Source organism: Elephas maximus, chromosome 2 (genome assembly GCF_024166365.1).
Source record: "Elephas maximus indicus isolate mEleMax1 chromosome 2, mEleMax1 primary haplotype, whole genome shotgun sequence".
NCBI classification, from domain to species: Eukaryota; Metazoa; Chordata; class Mammalia; order Proboscidea; family Elephantidae; genus Elephas; species Elephas maximus.
The window spans coordinates 39,906,836-39,929,492 of record NC_064820.1 but is presented as its reverse complement, the minus strand read 5'-3'; the positions used below and the strand labels follow the sequence as shown (position 1 = coordinate 39,929,492).

Here is a 22,657-nt window from a genome sequence, read left to right as displayed (position 1 = left end):
GTTTATAAAGAAAACGTCCTATATTCTACCTTGGTGAGTACCATCTGGGGTCTTAAAAACCTGTGAGCAAACATCTAAGATATTCCACTGGTCTCACCCCTTTGGGAGAAAGGCAGAATGAAGAAAGCTAAAGACACAAGGGAAAGATTAGTCCAAAGAACTAATGGACTACAACTACCACAGCCTCCACCAGACTGAATTCAGTACTACTAGATGGTGATTGGATACCATTATTGACTGATCTTATAAGGATCACAATAGAAGTCCCCAGACAGAGCTAAAAAAAAATGTAGAACAAAATTCTAACTCACAAAAAAAGACCAGACTTACTGGCCTGACAAAGACTGGAGAAACTCTAAGAGTATAGCCCCTGGGACCCCTTTTAGCTCAGTTATGAAGTCACTCCTGACGTTCACCCTTTAGCCAAAGATTTAGACAGGCCCATAAAACAAAATGAGACTGAAGGGACAAGCACTAGAAGGCAAGAAGGGACAGGAAATCTGGTAACTCAAGGTCAAGAAGGCAGAGTTTTGACGTGTCGTGGGGTTGTTAACCAACATCAAAAAACAATATGTGTACTGTTTAATGAGAAGCTAGTTTGTTCTGTAAACCTTCATCTAAAGTTCAATTGAAAAAGAAAAGTACATCAGTGAGCTGTGAGACAGCTCCAAGCAACTGGAGTCCCCAAACGAGAGGAGAAAAAAAACTTTGAGGCAACAATACTCAAAAACTTTCCAAACTTAATGAAAACTTAAACCCAAAGATGTAAATAGATCAATGAACCACAAGCACAAGAAACATGAAAAAATTACACCAAGGCATGTGAAAATCAAATTTCTCAAAACCAGTGATGAAGACAAAAATATTAAAAGCATCCAGAGAAAAAAAAGAGATATTATATGCCGTGGAACAAAGATCAAAATGACAGCAAATTTTTTGTCAGAAACAATACAAATGAGAAGATGGAAAGCGATATCTTTAAAGCACGGAAAAGTAAACTGTCAACTTAGAATTCTATCTCCAGTGATAATATCATACAAAACCTGAGGGAATTATGTTTCTGGAAAAGATGGAGTAACAGGGATTGGATTTACTCACCCACTGGAAATTCATGGGGAAAAAAAAAACAGACAAAATACATGAAACAGTGGTTTCCAAGACAACAGACATTGAGCAACAAAGCACAGTGACTCCTGAGAGATAGAAAACAAGTCACCTTACTAGCGGGGTTCTCCTACTGGAACCAGGAAATCAAAGGTCCACGGAAGGAGTGAGAACCCAAAGGTAATATGGCCCAGCTAAGCCATTTCATGTGACAAACCACAAAATATTTATTTAGTTGACCATGTATTACCCTGGTCAAAAATCTACTAAAACCAAAAAGGGAAAGTTGAAGAATCTATGTTAATATGTTGCTATCTCTAGGTGACAGGCTTATGGGAGGTTTTTATTTTCTTGTTTTTGTTTATATTTGGCAGTTTGTTCTTTCACTTTGCAATAAAAACCGAAACCAAACCCATCAATGTAGAGTCTATTCCAACTCACAGCGATCCTACAGAACAGAGCAGAACTGCCCCATCGGGTTTCCAAGGCTGTAATCTTTACAAAAGCAGACTGCCACATCTTAATCTTGTGGAGCGACTGGTGGGCTCAAACCACTAACCTTTCACTTAGTAGCTGAGCGCTGTAACCACTGTGCCACCAGGGATCATTACTTTGTAATAAGATACTTAAAAACAAAAGAAAAAGAAAGAGTGAAGGGAGGAAAGAAGGGAAGGTGGGAGAGAGGGAAGGCAGGTAAGAAAGGAAGAGAAGGGTGGAGGGAAGAGAAAGAAAAGAAGAGAAGGAGATAGGGAGGAAAGGAAGGGAAAAAAGAAAGGAAAACAAACAAACAAGAAAAATCCTCCCCTACACCAATAAAAATAACATCGAAGAGGAAATCACCAAATCAATGCCATTTACAATAGCCCGCAAGAAGATAAAATACTTAGGAATAAATCTTACCAAAGATGTAAAAGACTTATACAAAGAAAACTACAGTACACCTCTCCAAGAAACCAAAAGAGACACATAAGTGGAAGAACATACCTTGCCCGTGCATAGGAAGACTTAGCATTGTAAAAATGTCTATTCTGCCAAAAGTAATCTATACATTTAATGCAATTCTGATCCAAATCCCAATGACATTCTTTAATGAGATGGAGAAGCAAATCACCAACTTCATATGGAAGGGAAAGAGGCTCCAGATAAATAAGGCATTACTGAAAAAGAAGAACAAAGTACAAAGTGGGAGGCCTTACTTTACCTGATTTTAGAACCTATTATACCGCCACAGTAGTCAAATCAGCCTGGTACTGGTACAACAGATACACGGACCAATGGAACAGAATTGCGAAACCAGACATAAATCTAAAACGTTAAAGATCACGGAAGAAAAAACATGGCATAAACAGTATACAAAACATTATAAAGAATGCAGAAGAAAAACTAGATTAACTGGAAGCTCCTAAAAATCAAACACCTAGGCTTATCCAAAGACTTCATCAAAAGAGTAAAAAGACTACCTACAGACTGGGAGCTTTTTCTTTTCCATCGTCTCTTTCCACAGATGTAGTCAATTTGATTTCTGTGTGTTCCATCTGGCAAGGTCCACGTGTATACTAGCCGTTTATGTTCGTGAAAGAAGGTATTTGCAATGAAGAAGTCGTTGGTCTTGCAAAATTCTATCATTCGATCTCCGGCATTGTTTCTATCACCAAGTCCGTATTTTCCAACTACTGATCCTTCTCTGTTTCCAACTTTCGCGTTCCAATCGCCAGTAATTACCAATGCATCTTGATTGCATGTCGATCAATTTCAGACTTCAACAGCTCCTAAAAATCTTCTATTTCTTCATCTTTGGCCCTAGTGGTTGGTGCGTAAATTTGAATAATAGTCGTATTACCTTGTCTGCCTTGTAGGCGTATGGATATTATCCTATCACTGACAGCGTTGTACTTCAGGATAGATCTTGAAACGTTCTTTTTGACAATAAATGCAACACCATTCCTCTTTGAGTTGTCATTCCCAGCATAGTAGACTATATGATTGTCCAATTCAAAATGGCCAATACCAGTCCATTTCAGCTCACTAATGCCTAGGATATCAATGTTTATGTGTTCCATTTCATTTTTGATGATTTCCAATTTTCCTAAATTCATACTTCATACATTCCAGGTTCCGATTATTAATGGATGTTTGTAGCTGTTTCTCCTCATTTTGAGTCGTGCCACATCAGCAAATGAAGGTCCCGAAAGCTTTACTCCATCCATGTCATTAAGGTCGACTCTACTTTGAGGAGGCAGCTCTTCCCCAGTTATCTTTTGAGTGCCTTCCAACCTGGGGGGCTCATCTTCCAGCACTATATCAGACAATGTTCCACTGCTTTTCGTAAGGTTTTCACTGGCTAATGCTTTTCAGAAGTAGACTGCCGGGTCCTTCTTCCTAGTCTGTCTTAGTCTGGAAGCTCAGCTGAAACCTGTCCTCCATGGGTGACCCTGCTGATATCTGAATACCGGTGGCATAGCTTCCAGCATCACAGAAACACACAAGCCCCCACAGTATGACAAACTGACAGACACGTGGGAGTCAATATCATCAGTCAGAACAGGGCCAGGGGCTGACTGTGGAACAGACCATCAATTGCTCATATGCAAGGGCAAGGTGAAGCTGAAGAAAATCAGAGCAAGTCCACAAGAGCCAAAATGTGACCTTGAGTATATCCCACCTGAATTTAGAGACCATCTGAAGAACAGATTTGACATGTTGAACACTAGTGACTGAAGACCAGACGAGTTGTGGAATGACATCAAGGACATCATCCGTGAAGAAAGCAAGAGGTCACTGAAAAGACAGGAAAGAAAGAAAAGACCAAGATGGATGTCAGAGAAGACTTTGAAACTTGCTCTTGAACGTCGAGCAGCTAAAGCAAAAGGAAGAATTGATAAAGTAAAAGAACTGAACAGAAGATTTCAAAACGCCTCTAGAGAAGACAAAGTAAAGTATTATGACATGTGCAAAGAGCTGGAGATGGAAAACCAATAGGGAAGAACACGCTCGGCATTTCTCAAGCTGAAAGAACTGAAGAAAAAATTCAAGCCTCGAGTGGCAATAGTGAAGGATTCCATGGGGAAAATATTAAATGACGCAGGAAGCATCAAAGGAAGATGGAAGGAGTACACAGAGTCATTATACCAAAAAGAATTAGTTGATATTCAACCATTTCAAGAGGTGGCATATGATCAGAAACCGATGGCACTGAAGGAAGAAGTCCAAGCTGCTCTGAAGGCATTGGCGAAGAACAAGGCTCCAGGAATTGATGGAATATCAACTAAGATGTTTCAACAAACAAATACAGTGCTGGAGGTGCTCACTCGTCTATGCCAAGAAATATGGAAGACAGCTTCCTGGCCAACTGACTGGAAGAGATCCATATTTATGCCTATTCCCAAGAAAGGTGATCCAACCAAATGTGAAAATTATAGAACAATATCATCAATATCGCATGCAAGCAAAATTTTACTGAAGATCATTCAACAATGGCTGCAGCAGTATATCGACAGGGAACTGCCAGAAATTCAGGCTGGTTTCAGAAGAGGACGTGGAACCAGGGATGTCATTGCTGATGTCAGATGGATCCTGGCTGAAAGCAGAGAATACCAGAAAAGGATGTTTACCTGTGTTTTATTGACTATGCAAAGGCATTCGACTGTGTGGATCATAACAAACTATGGATAACACTGCGAAGAATGGGAATTCCAGAACACTTAATTGTGCTCATGAGGAACCTTTACATAGATCAAGAGGCAGTTGTTCGGCCAGAACAAGGGGATACTGATTGGTTTAAAGTCAGTAAAGGTGTGCGTCAGGGTTGTATTCTTCACCATACCTATTCAATCTGTATGCTGAACAAATAATACGAGAAGCTGGACTATATGAAGAACAGGGCATCAGGATTGGAGGAAGACTCATTAACAACCTGCGTTATGCAGATGACTCAACCTTGCTTCCTGAAAGTGAAGAGGACTTGAAGCACTTACTAATGAAGATCAAAGACCACAGCCTTCAGTATGGATTGCACCTCAACATAAAGAAAATAAAAATCCTCACAACTGGACCAATGAGCAACATCACGATAAATGGAGAAAAGACTGAAGTTGTCAAGGATTTCACTTTACTTAGATTCACCCACAATCAACACCTGTGGAAGCAGCAGTCAAGAAATCAAAAGACGCACTGCATTGGGCAAATCTGCTGCAAATGACCTTTTCAAAGTGCTCAAGAGCAAAGATGTCACCCTGAAGACTAAGGTGCACCTGACCCAAGCCATGGTATTTTCAATCACATCATATGTATGCAAAAGCTGGACAATGAATAAGGAAGACCAAACAAGAGTTGACGCCTTTGAATTGTGGTGCTGAATATACCATGGACTGCCAAAAGAACGAACAAATCTGTCTTGGAAGAAGTACAGCCAGAATGCTCCTTATAGGCAAGGATGGCGAGACTGCGTCTTACATACATTGGACATGTTGTCAGGAGGGATCAGTCCCTGGAGAAGGACATCATGCTTGGCAGAGTACAGGGTCAGCGGAAAAGAGGAAGACACTCAACAAGGTGGACTGACACCGTGGCTGCAACAATGGGCTCAAGCAAAACAATGATTGTACGGATGGTGCTGGACCAAGCGGTGTTTCATTCTGTTGTGCACAGGGTCACTATGAGTCGGAACCGACTCAACGGCACCTAACAACAACAACAGACCGGGAAAAAGTTTTTAGCTATGACATTTCTGATCAGCGTCTGATCTCTAAAATCTACATGACACTGCAAAAACTCAACTGCAAAAAGACAAATAACCCAGTTAAAAAATGGGCAAAAGATATGAATAGACACTTCACTGAAGAAGACATTCAGATAGCTAACAGATATATGAGGAAATGTTCACGATCATTAACCATTAGAGAAATGCAGATCAAAACTACAATGAGATTCCACCTCACTCCAACAAGGCTGGCATTAATCCAAAAAACACAAAATAATAAATGTTGGAGAGGCCATGGAGAGATTGGAACACTTACACACTGCTGGTGGGAATGTAAAATGGTACAACCACTTTGGAAATCGATCTGGCACTTCCTTAAAAAGCTAGAAATAGAACTACCATATGATCCAGCAATCCCACTCCTCAGAATATATCCTAGAGAAATAAGAGCCTTTACACGAACAGATATATGCACTCCCATGTTTAGTGCAGCACTGCTTACAACAGCAAAAAGATGGAAGCAACCAAGATGTCCATGAATGGATGAATGGATAAATAAATTACGGTATTTTCACACAATGGAATACTACGCATGGATAAGGAACAGTGATGAATCTGTGAAACATTTCATAACATGGAGGGACCTGGAAGGCATTATGCTGAGTGAGTTTAGTCAGCTGCAAAAGGACAAATATTGTATAAGGCCACTATTATAAGAACTTAAGAAGTAGTTTAAACTGAGAAGAAAACATTCTTTTGTGGTTACGAGAGGGGGGAGGGAGGGAGGGTGGAAGAGGGGCATTCGCTAATTAGATAGTAGATAGGAACTACTTTAGGTGAAGGGAAAGACAGCACACAATAAAGGGGAGGTCAGCACCATTGGACTAAACCAAAAGCAAAGAAGTTTCCTGAATAAACTGAATGCTTTGAAGGTCAGCATAGCAGGGGCAGGGGTCTGGGAACCATGGTTTCAGGGGACATTTAAGTCATTTGGCATAATAAATTCTATTAAGAAAACATTCTGCATCCCACCTTGAAGAGAGGCGTCCGGAGTCTTAAAGGCTAGCAAGCAGCCATCTAAGATGCATCAATTGGTCTCAACCCACCTAGATCAAAGGAGAATGAAGAACACCAAGGACACAAGGCAATTACAAGCCCAAGAGACAGAAAGAGCCACAGGAACCAGAGACTACATCATCCTGAGACATGAAGAACTAGATGGTGCCCGGCTACAACCAATGACTGCCCTGACAGGGAACACAACAGAGAACTCCTGAGGGAGCAGGAGAGCAATGGGATGCTGACCCCAAATTCTCATAAGACCAGACTTAATGGTCTGACTGAGACTGGAAGGACCCCGGTGGTCATGGCCCCCAGACCTTCTGTTGCCCCACGACAGGAACCATTCCCGAAGCCAACTCTTCAGACATGGATTGGACTGGACAATGGGTTGGAGAGGGATGCTGGTGAGGAGTGAGCTTCTTGGATCGGGTGAACACTTGAGACTATGTTGGCATCTCCTGCCTGGAGGGGAGATGAGAGGGTGGAGGGAGTTAGAAGCTGGCGAAATGGACACGAAAAGAGAGAGTGGAGGGAGAGAGCGGGCTGTCTCATTAGGGGGAGAGTAATTGGGAGTGTGTAGCAAGGTGTATACGGGTTTTTGTGTTAAAGTCTGACTTGATTTGTAAACTTTCACTTAAAGCACAATAAAAATTATTAAAAAAAAAAAATCCTCCCTTACATTCTGTTTACAAGCCCAGGAGAAAAACGTAGCAAACCAGCCAGCATTCACCTTCTTTAGCAGTTGAATTGCCTTTCTGAGCTCTCCTTTGGCAAAGCAGGTCCTGCTCATGTTATAAAAGATTTTAGCCATTTCTTCACTGCAATCACCATGGCTGATTACCTGGGACTTCAATGTAGCCTTTAGCAGTTTGTAAGCCTCCTAGGGAATTAAAAAAAAAAAATCAACCTAGCAATTCTGAAGGAGCATCTGATTCTACGTTACCTATTCCATGAGCTCTATGGAGCAGCAGTTCTACCCCACAATGACACAGCCCACCAGGACCAGTCAGTTGTGACATGCCACCTAAGTAACTTGTTTCTACTAAAAGTTAAATTTCCAAGTTTGTAAATAATAAAGAGTTCATATGTATAATGTTATTGAATCTTCATGGCTATTCTATGAGAGAGGATTATTACTATACTCATTTCACAGATGAGGGAATAAGCTCAAAAAGCTCAAGAGACACTAATAAAAGCTAAGTGTCTTGTACAAGATCACACAGCATGTAGTGGGCAGTGTTGAGATTCCAACCAAGCAATCCAATTTCCGTAGTCCTCACTCTTTTTTTTTCCTTGAACATTTTACTTTGAAATAAAATGTCTTTCAGCCCAACTCTCACTCTTAACTACTTAGTCTACTTCATATGCTTTAGAGAAAAATTAGAGCTACACTGGAGATTACTGATTGCACCCATCTGCCTTCCCAAGATGCTTGCTTTGGAGGGAGTGTAAGAGGGTAGCCATTGCTGGCGCCCTCAGGAATCACACATCACTCACTGCCTGTGTCTTCTATGCGGATGTTTTCAAACAACATTTCTCTGGAACTGGGTTGAGCATGCAATCAGCACCCATTGTATGTAGCATGCCAGAGCAACAACAAAAAAGTGATGCCAATTACTGCTTTCAAGGACACAGTACCAATAATTCAGGAATCTCAAGGCTCTGTAATGATCTTTGCATTTTTAAAAGTAGAAAATTATAAATATAGTTAGATTATTATTTTTCTGCATTTTTTTTTATTAGTGTCAGATTAAGCCTCTGTTTACAAAAAAAAAATTATATTCCATGGGAACACAGTTTCCAAGACTTCTGATTTACTGTTACAGTCTTCTAGCATAGGCCTAGAGCCTCACATCAGGCTTGGGGGTGGAAGAAAGCAGTTTTTAAAAATTGATAATCCCACAAGAAATGTGTTCTAAATTTAGCAAATTCAATATCCAGCGAGCATCTTCTCTGTGCTGTTACTGCTTAAGGCATAAGGGACACTGCAGTGAACAAAACAGACAAAAATTTCTGCCTTCGTGGAGTACTTTCTAGTGGCTAAGGTGAGCTGTCCATGGGTGCATATATGATTTTGATTTGAAGCCACCCAGGACTCAGCTACTTGTTCTACCTTTGCACAAGAGCTCAGCACAGCAGGAAGCACTTGGTGAGAAGCAGATGGCCCTCAGGCATTGGTACTGTTGTTTTATCATGAACCAGGTCTCAGTGTCAGATTACCCAATAAGCAAGGTAAGCACAGGCTTACTTGTGCTTATTTGCTAATCTATAGTGAACAATTTCACATTTTTTCACCATATCAAAGATTGTGCTTCTAGGTATGGCTGGCATCTGTCTTCTTTCCAACCCCATAGCACCCTCCTACAGAATCAAAGCCTGTTTTCAAATTTGCAATTCCTGAAAGGGACAGGGTACCTAGTAAGCAAGGTAAGCACGGGTTTACTTGTGTTTACTTACTAATCAGTAGTCAATAATTTCACATGGGTGAAAAATACCCCTGTGAGGGATTGTGAATTTGAAAAGAGGCTTTGATTCTGTAGGAAGGTGTTGTGGGTTTGGGAAAGAGACAGATGCCAGCCACAGCTAGAAAGAGAATCTTTGGTGAAGTGAAAAACCGTGAAATTGTTCACTACAGATTAGCAAGTAAGCACAAGTAAGCCCATGCTTACCTCGTGTATTGGGTAATCTGTCCCTGGAGGTCATGCATAAAGATCTTCAAGTACAGAAGAAAAGGAGCTTTTGCTTCATGCCTGGGAATAAATTCCTGTTTCATGTCTGCTATAACCCTATTCTTCAAGTGGCTGTCATATGACCAGCAAGACCATCTGAAGTTCATTCGTGTTTCTCACTTGGCTGAGGTATAAAGTTGGCCTGGTCAGATCAAAGTCATGTGGGATCTCATGACAGAAAAAAACAGTCTTCAGTATGTTCATACTGTACTGAATATAAAAGTTCAGGTCAAAAGGTTTTGAGTAATAGCTTAGACTCACAGGACTTCTAAGGAAAAAGCTCAGCAATTGGAAGTACTTTATAACTTTTCGTTTTGCACTTTAAAACTTTTAAAAATAATTTATCTTAGGTTGTTGTTGAGAATATATACAGCAAAACATACATCAATTCAACAGTTCCTACGTGTACTATCTAGTGACAGTGATCACATTTTTCAAGTTGGGCAACTTTGCAACTTTATGTGGAAAAACAAAATTGTGGCTAATAAAGAGCTGAAGACTAGAAACTGAGAGAGAAAGCGTACCCCAAGACAAAAAAACTGGCAGCTAGATCCAAAGGTGGAAGCCAATTTTGACTTAAATTACAAAATTTACAGGACCAGAGATTATATATGCGTGTCCTGGATTTGAAGGATCCCATATATCCGGATAAAAGAAAAATATTTCATTTACTAATATTCTAAGCTACCCCAGCCCTGTTTTATTCCTGACGTTACCAGAGACCTAAGCTACAGTTTCCAGAACTGTGAGATGAAAAAGGCTGTCCTGACCTAACGAAAAAACTAGCAATCACATTTATGAGTTGATCATCATATTTACTCGGTTTTCCCCATTTTGGACAAGCCACTGGCAAAATTCCTCAATAGTTGTTAGTGTTTCAGAATCCTCTGTGCCCAACGTTGCTTGGTATGCAGTGATACTTTTTATAAAATATAGTTCAACAGCATCTACAAAAAAAAAGGGAAACAATTATGAAAGGCAAGCTGCTAGCCTTTGCAAGTGTCTGTTACCAGCTTTTGTTCAACTGATGAAGATCAAAGACCACAGCCTTCAGTATGGATTGCACCTCAACATAAAGAAAACAAAAATCCTCACAACTGGACCAATGAGCAACATCATGATAAACAGAGAAAAGATTAAGTTGTCAAGAATTTCATTTTACTTGGATCCACAATTAACACCCTTGGAAGCAGCAGTCAAGAAATCAAAAGTTGCACTGCATTGGGCAAATAAGCTGCAAAAGATCTCTTTAAAGTGTTGAAAAGCAAAGATGTTACCTTGAGGACTAAGGTGTGCCTGACCCAAAAACCCAGTGCGGTCGAGTCGATTCCAACTCATACCCAAGCCATAGTGTTTTCGATAGCCTCATATGCATGTGAAAGCTGGACAATGAATATGAAAGATCGAAGAATTGATGTCTTTGAATTGTGGTGTTGGAGAATACTGAATATACCATGGACTGCCAGAAGAACGAACAAATCTGTCTTGGAAGAAGTATGACCAAAATGCTCCTTAGAAGCAAGGATGGTGAGGCTATGTCTCACATACTTCAGACATGTTGTCAGGAGGGATCAGTCCCTGGAGAAAGACATCATGCTTGGTAAAGTAGAAGATCAGCGAAAAAGAAGACCCTCAACACGATGGACTGACACAGTGGCTGCAACAATGGGCTCACGCATAACGATGATTGTGAGGATGGTGCAGGACTGGGCAGTGTTTCGCTCTGGTGTACACAGGATCACTATGAGTTGGAAACTACTCAACTTTGTATCTATTATTAGCTTTTGTTCAATTTGACATTTTCTTGCTTAAAGTCAGTGCCTGTTCTCATTCCAGGTCTCACGTTGCTGCTGTTAGGGGCCGCTGAGTCAATTTTGACTCAATAGTGACCTCACGTGACAGAGTAGAACTGCCCCATAGGATTCTCTAGGCTGAAATCTTTACAGGACAGATTGCCAGGTCTTTCTCCCTTAGAGCCTCTGGGTGGGTTTCAGCTGTCAACTGTTCTGTTAACAGCCGAGTAATTAACGGTATGCCACCAGGGCTCCTTCCAAGGTTGATCCAAACCTGTTGCCGTCAAGTCGATTTCAACTCATACCAACCCTAAAGGACAGGGTAGAACTGCCCCACAAGGTTTACAAGGCTATAAATCTTTGGGGAAGCAGACTGCCACATCTTTCTCCCATGGAGCAGCTGGCAGGTTTGAACCGCTGACCTCTTGGTTAGCAGCCAAGTGTTTAACCACTGTGCCACCAGGGCTTCTCCCGGTTTCACACAAAAAAAAAACAAAAAACAAACCAGTTGCCATTGAGTCAATTCCAACTCATAGCGACCCTATAAGCAGAGTAGAACTGCCCCATAGGGTTTCCAAGGAGCAACTGGTGGATTCGAACGGCCGCCCATTTGGTTAGCAGCCAAGCTCTTAACCACTTTTGCCACCAGGACTCCCCGGGTTTCACAGAGGCCCTCAAAAAGAGATCTGATTTGATAGCATCAGCTGATGTCGTGATTTGTATTCTCCTGATGCAATGAGGATTTTCTGTGAGGAAGCTTATGTCTGAGTACTCTTACTATCCTCTGATGCAAAACAGCCATCAGTGGATTCTTTCAACCAGCATGACGTTTTTGAGGTTCATCCATGTCGCTGCATGTAAAAGTACTTCATTCCTTTTTTATTGCCGAGTAGTTACCTCTTGGAAACCCTGGTGGTGTAGTGGTTAAATGCTACGGCCACTAACCAAAGACCATCAGTTCGGATCCACCAGACGCTCCTTGGAAACTCTATGGGGCAGTTCTCCTTTGTCCTATAGGGTTGCTATGAGTCGACAGCAATGGGTAGTTTCCTCTTGTATAGATACATCCCATTTTGTTTATCCAGTCATCAGCTGATGAACATTTAGATTCTTTCCACAGCTTTGCAGACAAAAGTTTTCATTTCTCTTGGTCAGATACCTAGGAGTGGAAAAGTTAGGTCACACGGTAAGTGTAGGTTTTACTTTTTCAAAAACTGCCCAGCTGATTTCCACAGTGTCTGTACCATTTTAAAATACACCAACAATGTATGAGGACTCATTTCTGCACATCCTCACCACCTGGTGTTCTCTCTTTTTGTTTAAAGCCATTCCAGTGGTAGTTCACTGTGGTTTTAGTTTACATTTCCCTAAAGAATAAAGGAGCCCCGATGGTGCAATGGTTAAGCGCTCAGCTGCAAACCAAAAACTTGGCGGTTCGAACCCACCAGCCACTCCACGGGAGAAAGATGTGGCAGTCTGCTTCCATAAAGATTTACAACCTGGGAAACCCTTTGGGGCAGTTCTACTACGTCCTACCGGGTCGCTATGAATTGGAATTGACTCAACAGCAGTGGGTTTGGTTTTAATGATTAATAATGTTAGCACTTTTTTCATATGCTTACTAGTCATTTGTGTACTTTCTGTGGAGGAAATATCAAGTAAAATCTTTTCATATTTTTATCAGGATGTTGGCCCTCTTACTGTGTTATGAGTTCTTTATTTTAAATATAAATCATCTATCAGATTTATGATCTGAAAATATTTTCTCCCAGTTCGTGGCTTGTCTGTTCATTTTCTTCATGTTGTCTTTTGAAGAAAAATGTTCTTAGTTTTGATCAAATTCAGTTTATCAATTTTATCTTTTATGAATTGTGCCTTGGTGTATATCTGAGAAATCTTTAACCCAAGTTCACAGGGATTTTTTTTTTCTATACTTGCTTCTAGACATTTCATAATTTTCATTCTTATATGTAGGACAATGATCTATTTTAAGTCGATGCTTATCTATGGTATGAGGTAATAATATGCAATGTAATCTTTTGCGACTAATTTCTTTTGACTCAGCATAATGCCTTTGAGATTCATTCAAATTGTTACACATATCAGTAATTTGTTCCTTTTTTTAGGTATAATTCTATTGTGAGTTTGGGATAATTCTATTTTATGGGTATATCACAGTTTGTTTATCCACATGAAGGACATTTTAGTTATTTCCAGTTTTTGGCAATTATGAATAGAGCTGCTATGAACATTTGTGTACAGGTTTCTGTGTGAACATAGTTTTTATTTCGTAGGGCAGATGCCCAGGAGTGGGATTGCTGGGTCATTTGGTAGGTATATGTTTAACTTTATAAGGAACCGCCAAACTGTATTCCAGAGTGGCTCCAGGAATGTTTGAGAGTTCCAGTTGCTCTGAATCCTCACCAGCACTTGGTATTGTCGGTATTTTTCATTTTAGCCTTTTCTAATAGGTGTAAAGTAGTATTTCGTTATAGTTTTAATTTGCATTTCTCTAACCGCTAATGTCGTTGAACATCTTTTCACGAGCTTAATTTGCCATTCATATACTCTCTTTGGAAACCCTGGTGGCTTAGTGGTTAAGTGCTACAGCTGCTAACCAAAAGGTCGGCAGTTCGAATCCTTGGAAACTCTATGGGGCAGTTCTGCTCTGTCCTATAGGGTCACTATGAGTCGGAATCGACTCGATGGCACTGGGTTTGGTTTTGGTTTGGTATACCCTCTTTGGTAAAGTGTCTGTTCAATCTTCTGCCCGTTTTTTAATTGGGTTGTTTTCTTGAGTTTTTTTTAAGGAGGCAAAATTCACACAACATAAAATCAATCATTTTAAAGTGAACAATTCAGTGGCATTTAGTACATTTACAATGTTTGCAACCACCACCTCTATCTAGTTTCAAACCATTTTTTATCACTCCCAAAAAAGAGCCCATTCCCATTTATGCACTTACTCCTCCATGCCTCTCTCCCTCCAGACCTGGCAAGCACCAATCTGTCTGGAGATTTCATATTAATAGAATCAAACAATATGTGATCCTTTGTGTCTGACTCCTTTCACTTAGCATAAGATTTTTGAGGTTCCTCAATGTTGTAGCGTATCTTGGTACTTCATTCCTTTTTATGGCTTTATGATATTCCATTGTAAGAATATACCACAATTGGTTTACCCATTCATCCACTGACGAACATGGAACTTGTTTCCACCTTTTGGCTACTGGGAACAGTGCTGCTACTATTGAGTTTCGAGAGTTCTTTATACAAGTTCTAGATATATCTTTTATCAAATATGTGATTTGCAAATATTTTCTCTCCATTATTCCCTTAATTGTGTCTTTTCAGAGCAAACGTTTTCAATTTTGATGAAGTCCAATTTTTCCGTATTTTCTTTTACAGATTGTACATTTAGTGGAAGAAGTACAAACAGAATGCTCCTTAGAAGCAAGAATGGTGAGACCATGTCTTACATACTTTGGACATACTATCAGGTGGGATCAGTCCCTGGAGAAGCACATCATGCTTGGTAAAGTAGAGGGTCAGCAGAAAAGAAGAAGACCCTCAACGAGACGGACTGACACAACGGCTGCAACAATGGGCTCAAGCATAACAACGACTATGAGCACGGCACAGGACTGGGCAGTGTTTTGTTCTCTGGTACACGGGGTCACTGTGAGTTGGAGCCGACTTGACGGCACCTATCAACAACAACATTTGGTGTCACACCTAAGAACTCTGTGCTAACCTGAAGTCACGGAGACTGTCTTCCATTTTCTTCTTAAAAGTTTTACGGTTTTATATCTAGATTCATGATTCATTTTAAGTTAGTTTTTATATAAGATGCGAGGTTTTTATATAAGATGCGATGTTTCGGTTGGGATTCTTTTTTTTTTTTTGCTTACAGGTGTCCAGTTGTTCCCACACCATTTGTTGAAAAAACTATCCTGTCTCCAACGAATTGCTTTTGCACCTTTGTGAAAAATTAATCGGCTGTACTTATGTAGGTCTATTTCTGGGCTCTCTACTCTGTTCCACTGACTCTGATTTCTGTGTCTATCCTTTTGCCAGTACCACACTCTCTCCACATTGCTTTACAGTAAATCTTAAAATAAGGTAGTATGAGTCCTTCAACTTTATTATTCTTTTTCAAAATTGTTTTAGCTATTTTAGTTTCTTTGCCTTTCCATGTAAACTTCAAAATCAGCTTCTCTGTAGTTAAAAAAATTCCTGCTGGGATTTTCATAGTAATTGTGCTAAATTCATAGATCAAGCTAAGAACTGTCACCTTTACTATGGTGAGTCTTCCAAACAACGAACACAGTATATTCTCTCCATTTATTTAGGTCTCCTTTGATTTCTTTCCTTAGCATTTTGTAGTATTGAACATATAGATCCTGTACATATTTTGTCTGATTTATCCCTAAGTATTTCATTTCGGGGTACAGCTACTGCAAATGGTACAGGCAGTCCCCAGGTTGGGAACGTTGTGGACAACTCCCACTTGCCCTTTAATGTTACGTAAATTTGCTCTCACTTTGCTATGACTGAACCAACACCTACGCAAAACAAATATCACCTTCAGTTGCTGTACACGCAGCTTTTAAATAACTGAAGAGGCTTTGCGCCTTTTCTTGCACTAAAGTAAGGCTAAGTAAGAACCCTATGTATCTGGTCTGGCTTACCTACAAATTCTTAAAGACACACTTAGAATGGATCTCATTCTACCCAAGGGACAGCCTGTATCTAAAAAAAAAAAAATTCAGTTTCCAGATGCACATTGCTAGCATGTAGAAATACAATTGGTTTTTGTGTGACTTTGTATCCTGTGATCTTGCTAAACTTAAATTCAATTATTAGGAATTTTGTAGATTCCTTGGAATTTCGAGAAACAATCATGTTGTCTGCAAATAAGGCCAGCTTTATTTCCTCCTTTCCAGTCTGCATGCCTTTTATTTATTTCTTTTTTCTATTTTTCCTTTATTGCACTGCCTAGGACTTCGAGTACCATGTTGAACAGAGAGGTTAAAGTGAACATCTTTGCCTTGTTCCTGATCTTAGGGGAAAGTATCCAGCCTTTTACGATTAAGTGTGTTACTAGCTGTAGGTTTTTTTGTACGTGTCTTTTATCAGGTTAAGGGTGTTCCCTTCCATTATGAATGGATGTGTAATTTTGTCAAATGTGTTTTTTTCATCAGTTGATAAGATTATATATCTTCCTTTAGACTGCTAATGTGGTATACTATATTGACTGAGCTCCTTTCCCCCCACCGATGTCAACACCTTTAATGAATGGTTGAGTTTTGAATACTGAACCAGCCTAACATTCTCAAGAAAAGTGCCTTACTTGGTCACTGAGTATCATTCTTTTTTATATATCGATATGTATTTTGTTGAGGATTTTTATATCTATGTTCATGGTATGGCCTTGGTGATAGAAACAACACAGGAGATCATACAATAAAATTTTGCAAGACAATCAACTTCTTCATTGCAAATACCTTTTTTCAACAACATAAACAGTGACTATATACATGGACCTTACCAGATGGAATACACAGGAATCGAATTGGCTACATCTGTGGAAAGAGACGATGGAGAAGCTCAATATCATCAATCAGAACAAGGCCAGGGGCCAACTGCAGAATAGACCATCAATTGCTCATATACAAGTTTGAGCTGAAGCTGAGGAGAATTAGTCCAAGTCCAGAGAGCCAAAATACGACCTTGAGTATATCTCACCTGAATTCAGAGACCATCTCAAGAAGAGATTTGATGCACTGAACACTAATAACCAAAGTCCAGATGAGCAAGATAATATCAAAGACACCATATATGAAGAAAGCAAAAGGTCATTAAAAAGACAGGAAAGAAAGAAAAGACCAAAATGGATGTCAGAAGAGACTCTGAAACTTGCTCTTGAACGTAGAAAAGCTAAAGCGAAAGGAAGAAATGATGAAGTAAAAGAGCTAAAAAGATTTCAAAGGACAGCTTGAGAAGACAAAGTAAAATATTATAATGAAATGTGTAAAGACCTGGAGTTAGAAAACTAGAGGGAAGAACATACTCGGCATTCCTCAAGCTGCAAGAACTAAAGAAAAAATTCAAGCCTATTGAAGGATTCCATGGACAAAATATTGAATGGCACAGGAAGCATCACAAGAAGATGGAAGGAATACACAGAGTCACTGTACCAAAAAGGACTGATCGACATTCAACCATCTCAGGAGGTAGCACACGATCAAGAACTGATGGTACTAAAGGAGGAAGTCTAAGCTGCACTAAAGACACTGGAGAAAAACAAGGCTCTAGGAACTGACAGAATACCAACTGAGATGTTTCAACAAACACAGGCGATGCTGGAAGTGCTCATTAGTCTGTGCCAAGAAATTTGAAAGACAGCTACCTGGACAACCAACTGGAAGAGATTCATATTTGTGCCCATTCCAAAGAAGGATAATCCAAAGGAATGCAGAAATTATCAAATAATACCATTAATATAACATGCAAGTAAAATTTTGCTGAAGATAATTCAGAAACAGTTTCAGCAGTACATGGACAGGGAACTGCCAGAAATTCAAGCCAGATTCAGAGGAGGGCATAGAATAAGAGATTTTGCTGCTGATGCAGATAGATCTTGGCTGAAAGTAGAGAATACTAGAAAGATGTTTACCTGTGTTTTACTGACTATGCAAAGGTATTCGGCTGTGTGGATCATAACAAATTATGGATAACGTTGTGAAGAAGGGGAATTCTTAATTGTGCTCATGTGAAACCTGTACACAGACCAAGAGGCAGTTGTTCAAACAGAACAAGGGGATACTGCATGGTTTAGAATCAGGAAAGGTATAGGACAGAACTGTATTCTTTTGCCATACTTATTCAATCTATATGCTGAGTAAATAATCCGAGAAGCTGGACTGTTAAGAAGAACGTGGCATCAGGGCTAGAAGAAGACTCATTAACAACTTGTAATATGCAGATTACACAACCTTACTTGCTGAAAGCAAAGAGGACTTGAAGCACTTACTGATGAAGATCAAAGACTACAGCCTTCAGTATGAATTACACCTCAACATAAAGAAAACAGAAATCCTCACGCTGGACTAATAAGCAACATCATGATAAAGAGAGAAAATATTGAAGTTGTCAAGGATTTCATTTTACTTGTATGCACAATCAATGCCCATGAAAGCAGGAGACAGGAAATCAAAAAGATGCATTGCATTCGGCAAATCTGCGCAAAAGACCTCTTTAAAGGGTTAAAAAGCAAAGACGGCACTTTGAAGACTAAGGTGCGCCTGACCCAAGCCACAGTATTTTCGATTGCCTCACAGCATGTGAAAGCTGGACGATGAATAAGGACAACCGAAGAAGAATTGATGCATTTAAATTTTGGTGCTGGTGAAGAATATTGAATATACTATGGATTGAAGAATGAACAAAACTGTCTTGGAAGATGTACAGCCAGAATGCTTCTTAGAAGCGAGGATGGCAAGACTTCATCTCACATACTTTGGAAATGTTTTCAGGAGGGACCAGTCTCCGGAAAAGGAGATCATGCTTGCTAAAGTAGAGGGTCACTGAAAATGAGGAAGACCCTCAATGAGATGGACTGACACAGTGGCTACAACAATGGGCTCAAATATAGCAACGATTGTGAGGATGGTACAGGACTGGGAAGTGTTTCATTCTGTTGTACTTAGTGTTGCTATGAATGGGAACCTTCTTGATGGCACCTAACAACAGTGGTCTTCAGTTTTCTTTTAATGTCTTTGTCTGGTGTTGGTATCACAATAAAGCTGGCTCATGAAATGAGCTGGGAAATGTTCCCTCCTTTTCTATCTTCTGGAAGAAATTGTGTACAACTGGTGTTATTACTTCTTTAAGTTTTTGGTAGAATTTGCCAATGAATCCATCTAGGCCTGGAGATTTTTTTGGAAAGTTAACTCAAATTCATTTTGTTCAATAGTTATAGGATTATTCAGGCTATTTCAATTTTGTTTACAGTACTTTTTGCAGGTACAAGTTTTAGATCTCGATGTAATTAAATCTTTTGATATTCTTTTATGGTATGTCTTTGTGTGTGCTTGGAGATTCTTTCCCCCCAATTTAGTACTTTCTATTCCAGTACTATATTTTCTTCTGGTTAATTTACGTTTTCAGTTTTGATGTATAAAATTTTAATCCAACTGGAATTTAATTTAGCAAATGATATGAGGTAAAGATCCAGATTTTCTTTAAAATTAAAAATCGGTATACAAAGAAAAGAATAAAGTGGCCTTGGAATTTCCCAAGTCAACAGGCATAACTTTTTCTCAGTAAAAAAACTAACAAATAAAATTTTATATATTCACAAATTATTTTAAAACTACAAAAACTATTTAAAAAATAAACTCAAATATATAGATATGTATATATGACTCGACGGCACTGGGTTATATACGTAGTATATATACTGCGAGCACACACAAGAACATTTCAAAAAGGAGAAACATATTTAGCTGGAAAATAGAATCAGGAAATCTACAATGAACATTTATGCTATATAATGCATGTCTATTCATGAAAAAAATTAAAATATCAAAATAACTTCTGCAAACTGAAAAACATTTAACGACATGAGGAAATACAAGAGTGGAAAAAAGTAGGATGTAAAACCTACAATACCCACAAACATACACATACTCATACACATTGAGAAAATAATGTACACCAAAATGGATTACTTTTATAAGCAGAGAAAATAAACATTTAAAAAATGCAGTCCCAAGTTTCTCCTGACTGGCCAATGAATCTACCAGTGCCCACTAATCTGATCGGGCCAGCTGAAGGTGGGCACTGTCCTTCCTCACTGGTCCATCGTCTCTCCCAAAGATACCCACTTTCCAAAAGGATGACCTTGCCAGACAAAGAACCCCCAATACCTCACTTTTGAATATAAGTCAAGAAAATTCTAACTGCAATAAACATCCTCTCCTATAAGCCAGAGGAAAAGAGCCAACGTGTAAAGAGGTTGATAGTGAAGGAGGAGGAAACTAGGAGGCAATGCTTTTCTCTTATCATTGGATTTCCTCATCAACCAACACATCACAGGTCACATTTACAGTGTGTATGATCTCTACTCCATGCTGAGATTCTATGGGAATAAATGAAACAGAAATCAGATCATCATATTGGTTTTGATATTCCAACTAATCTGGGGGGCTGTCATCAAGGCCAAATTCATGCATAAGAGATTTGGTGCAAAACAGTCCAGCATAATATCTCTATCACCACATGAGTAGTGAATTACAATCTATTCATGCTTATAGACAGATCATGTGCCAATGTGCTTCCTTCCTGTGACTGGGAAACTATGATAACTGCACGACCACCTCTGCTACCTACCCCTGCGCTGGGCCTCTCCAGACATGGCATAAGCTTTGGCTAGTAATGCACTCGCCTCTGCGGTTCTCGGGCTGACTTCCGTGAAAACAGACACACAGATGGAATAGGCCTGGAATAAAGAAAATCATGACAAAGTAAGTGCACAAATGACAGTGCTTCACTGTGGATTTTCTAGGGGCTCTTACGGAACTGTTAGTTGATTAAGAGCCAATATATAGCTAATCATGGAGTTAGATGACAGATGTGTTGGAGTCTCCGTAAGGAGGGAATCACTGCCTTGATATGGGCATTTCCTGACATTTCTCCTAAATGTGATGTTAGCAACATGGGATTATGAGATTGTCCATATGCCCTTCTTCAGGCTCATGCTGTTTTCACGGATGCTGTTGGATTGCAGTGCACCTTTTCTATGGCACAGGAAATCCAGTATTTTCATTCTGTTTTAGCTATGGAAGACATTTGATTGAAGCAACAAGCAGGGTGCTCATTTTGAAGAGAGAAAAGGTGAGTTTAGCAGTTCAAGGGCAGTTTCAAGTACATGATACATAAACGTGCCCTAAACGTTTTCCTGCTACAAAGGACCTCTTTAAAGTGTCGAAAAGCAAGGATGTCACCTTGAAGACTAAGGTGCGCCTGACCCAAGCCATGGTATTTTCAATCACATCATATGCATGCGAAAGCTGGACAATGAATAAGGAAGACGGAAGAAGAACTGACGCCTTTGAATAGTGGTGTTGGCGAAGAATATTGAATATACCATGGACTGCCAAAAGAACGAACAAATCTGTCTTGGAAGAAGTACAACCAGAATGTTCCTTAGAAGCAAGGACAGCAAGACTGCATCTTACGTACTTTGGACATGTTCTCAGGAGGGATCAGTCCCTGGAGAAGGACATCATACCTGGCAAAGTACAGGGTCAGCGGAAAAGAGGAAGACCATCAAGAAGGCTGACTGACACAGTGGCTGCAACAATGAGCTCAAGCATAACAATGATTGTTAAGGATGGTACAGGACCGGGCAGTGTTTTGTTCTGTTGTGCTATTTGTAGGGACCCACTCGATGACACCTAACAACACCACAACAACAAACGTTTTTCATATGATAGCCTCAACATTCCTTCATTTGTTTTTTTTCCCCTCTGGACATTTGACAACTTAGCTACCTCCAAGTGAAACACCCTTTTGTTATCTTAACCTTAGACTTGGAAACACAACCATGTAGACTGGCTTAAAGGACAGGTGACACTGTTATACCAAAATATCATGATTTTTCATTTAAAAAGCCCTTTGCGTTTGCTAAGACTTAAGTTCAGTTGCTCGGCATGGCTTTTTTCTTGGAGTGGACTCACACTTGGCTTCCTCTTCCTAGCTCCGACAGTGATGAGAGAAGGAGCTGGGAGGGGAAGTGCTGCCACCAGACTGGGTCATGCAGCCAACGCACTCACCCTGAGTCAGCGTCCTCTGCCCAAGTCATTTAAAGTTGAGGAAGGGCTCTCACATAGATTTGGAGGGAAGTCGGGGTTAAAATGGAATCAATCCCATCCCCTTGCTCTTCTGAGAAGCCCAAGCTTCCCTGGCCCTAGGAACTGGCCTGGAGCCAAACAAGTCCACACGGCCTGACTCCAGCCAACCCACCAACCTGCTGCAAGTACTGGATGGCCTGCTCATGGTTCCTCCTCAGCTGCTCAATCTGAGCAACTTCCTCATACAGGCTGATCAGATCAGATGTCTTTTCACCCTTGCTAGCAATGACGTTGCCAATTGCCTTTTCAAAGTATGCCAGGGCTAGGTTCAACCTCTGAATGGCCAAGGAGGCTCTAGAAGAAAAGAGATGAAGATGGGAAGTCACAGAAAGGCCACTTACTTTTCAGACA

General features: G+C 40.0%; 1 protein-coding gene across 7 annotated transcripts in view; it reads right to left on the bottom strand.

The window, feature by feature from the left end:
• TTC23L (tetratricopeptide repeat domain 23 like) overlaps positions 1 to 22,657 on the bottom strand; it is an 81,281-nt gene that overhangs the window by 24,659 nt on the left and 33,965 nt on the right. For 5 of the 7 annotated variants that reach the window (XM_049862081.1, XM_049862077.1, XM_049862066.1 and 2 more), the window contains exons 7-10: positions 22,423 to 22,600; positions 20,784 to 20,892; positions 10,414 to 10,541; positions 7,545 to 7,745 (exon numbers count right to left, since the gene is read on the bottom strand). In XM_049862081.1, coding sequence (XP_049718038.1) covers positions 7,545 to 7,745; positions 10,414 to 10,541; positions 20,784 to 20,892; positions 22,423 to 22,600 — 616 coding nt within the window. The remainder of the gene's footprint in view (positions 1 to 7,544; positions 7,746 to 10,413; positions 10,542 to 20,783; positions 20,893 to 22,422; positions 22,601 to 22,657) is intronic. The other 2 variants (XM_049862070.1, XM_049862080.1) reach the window with 1 other exon arrangement.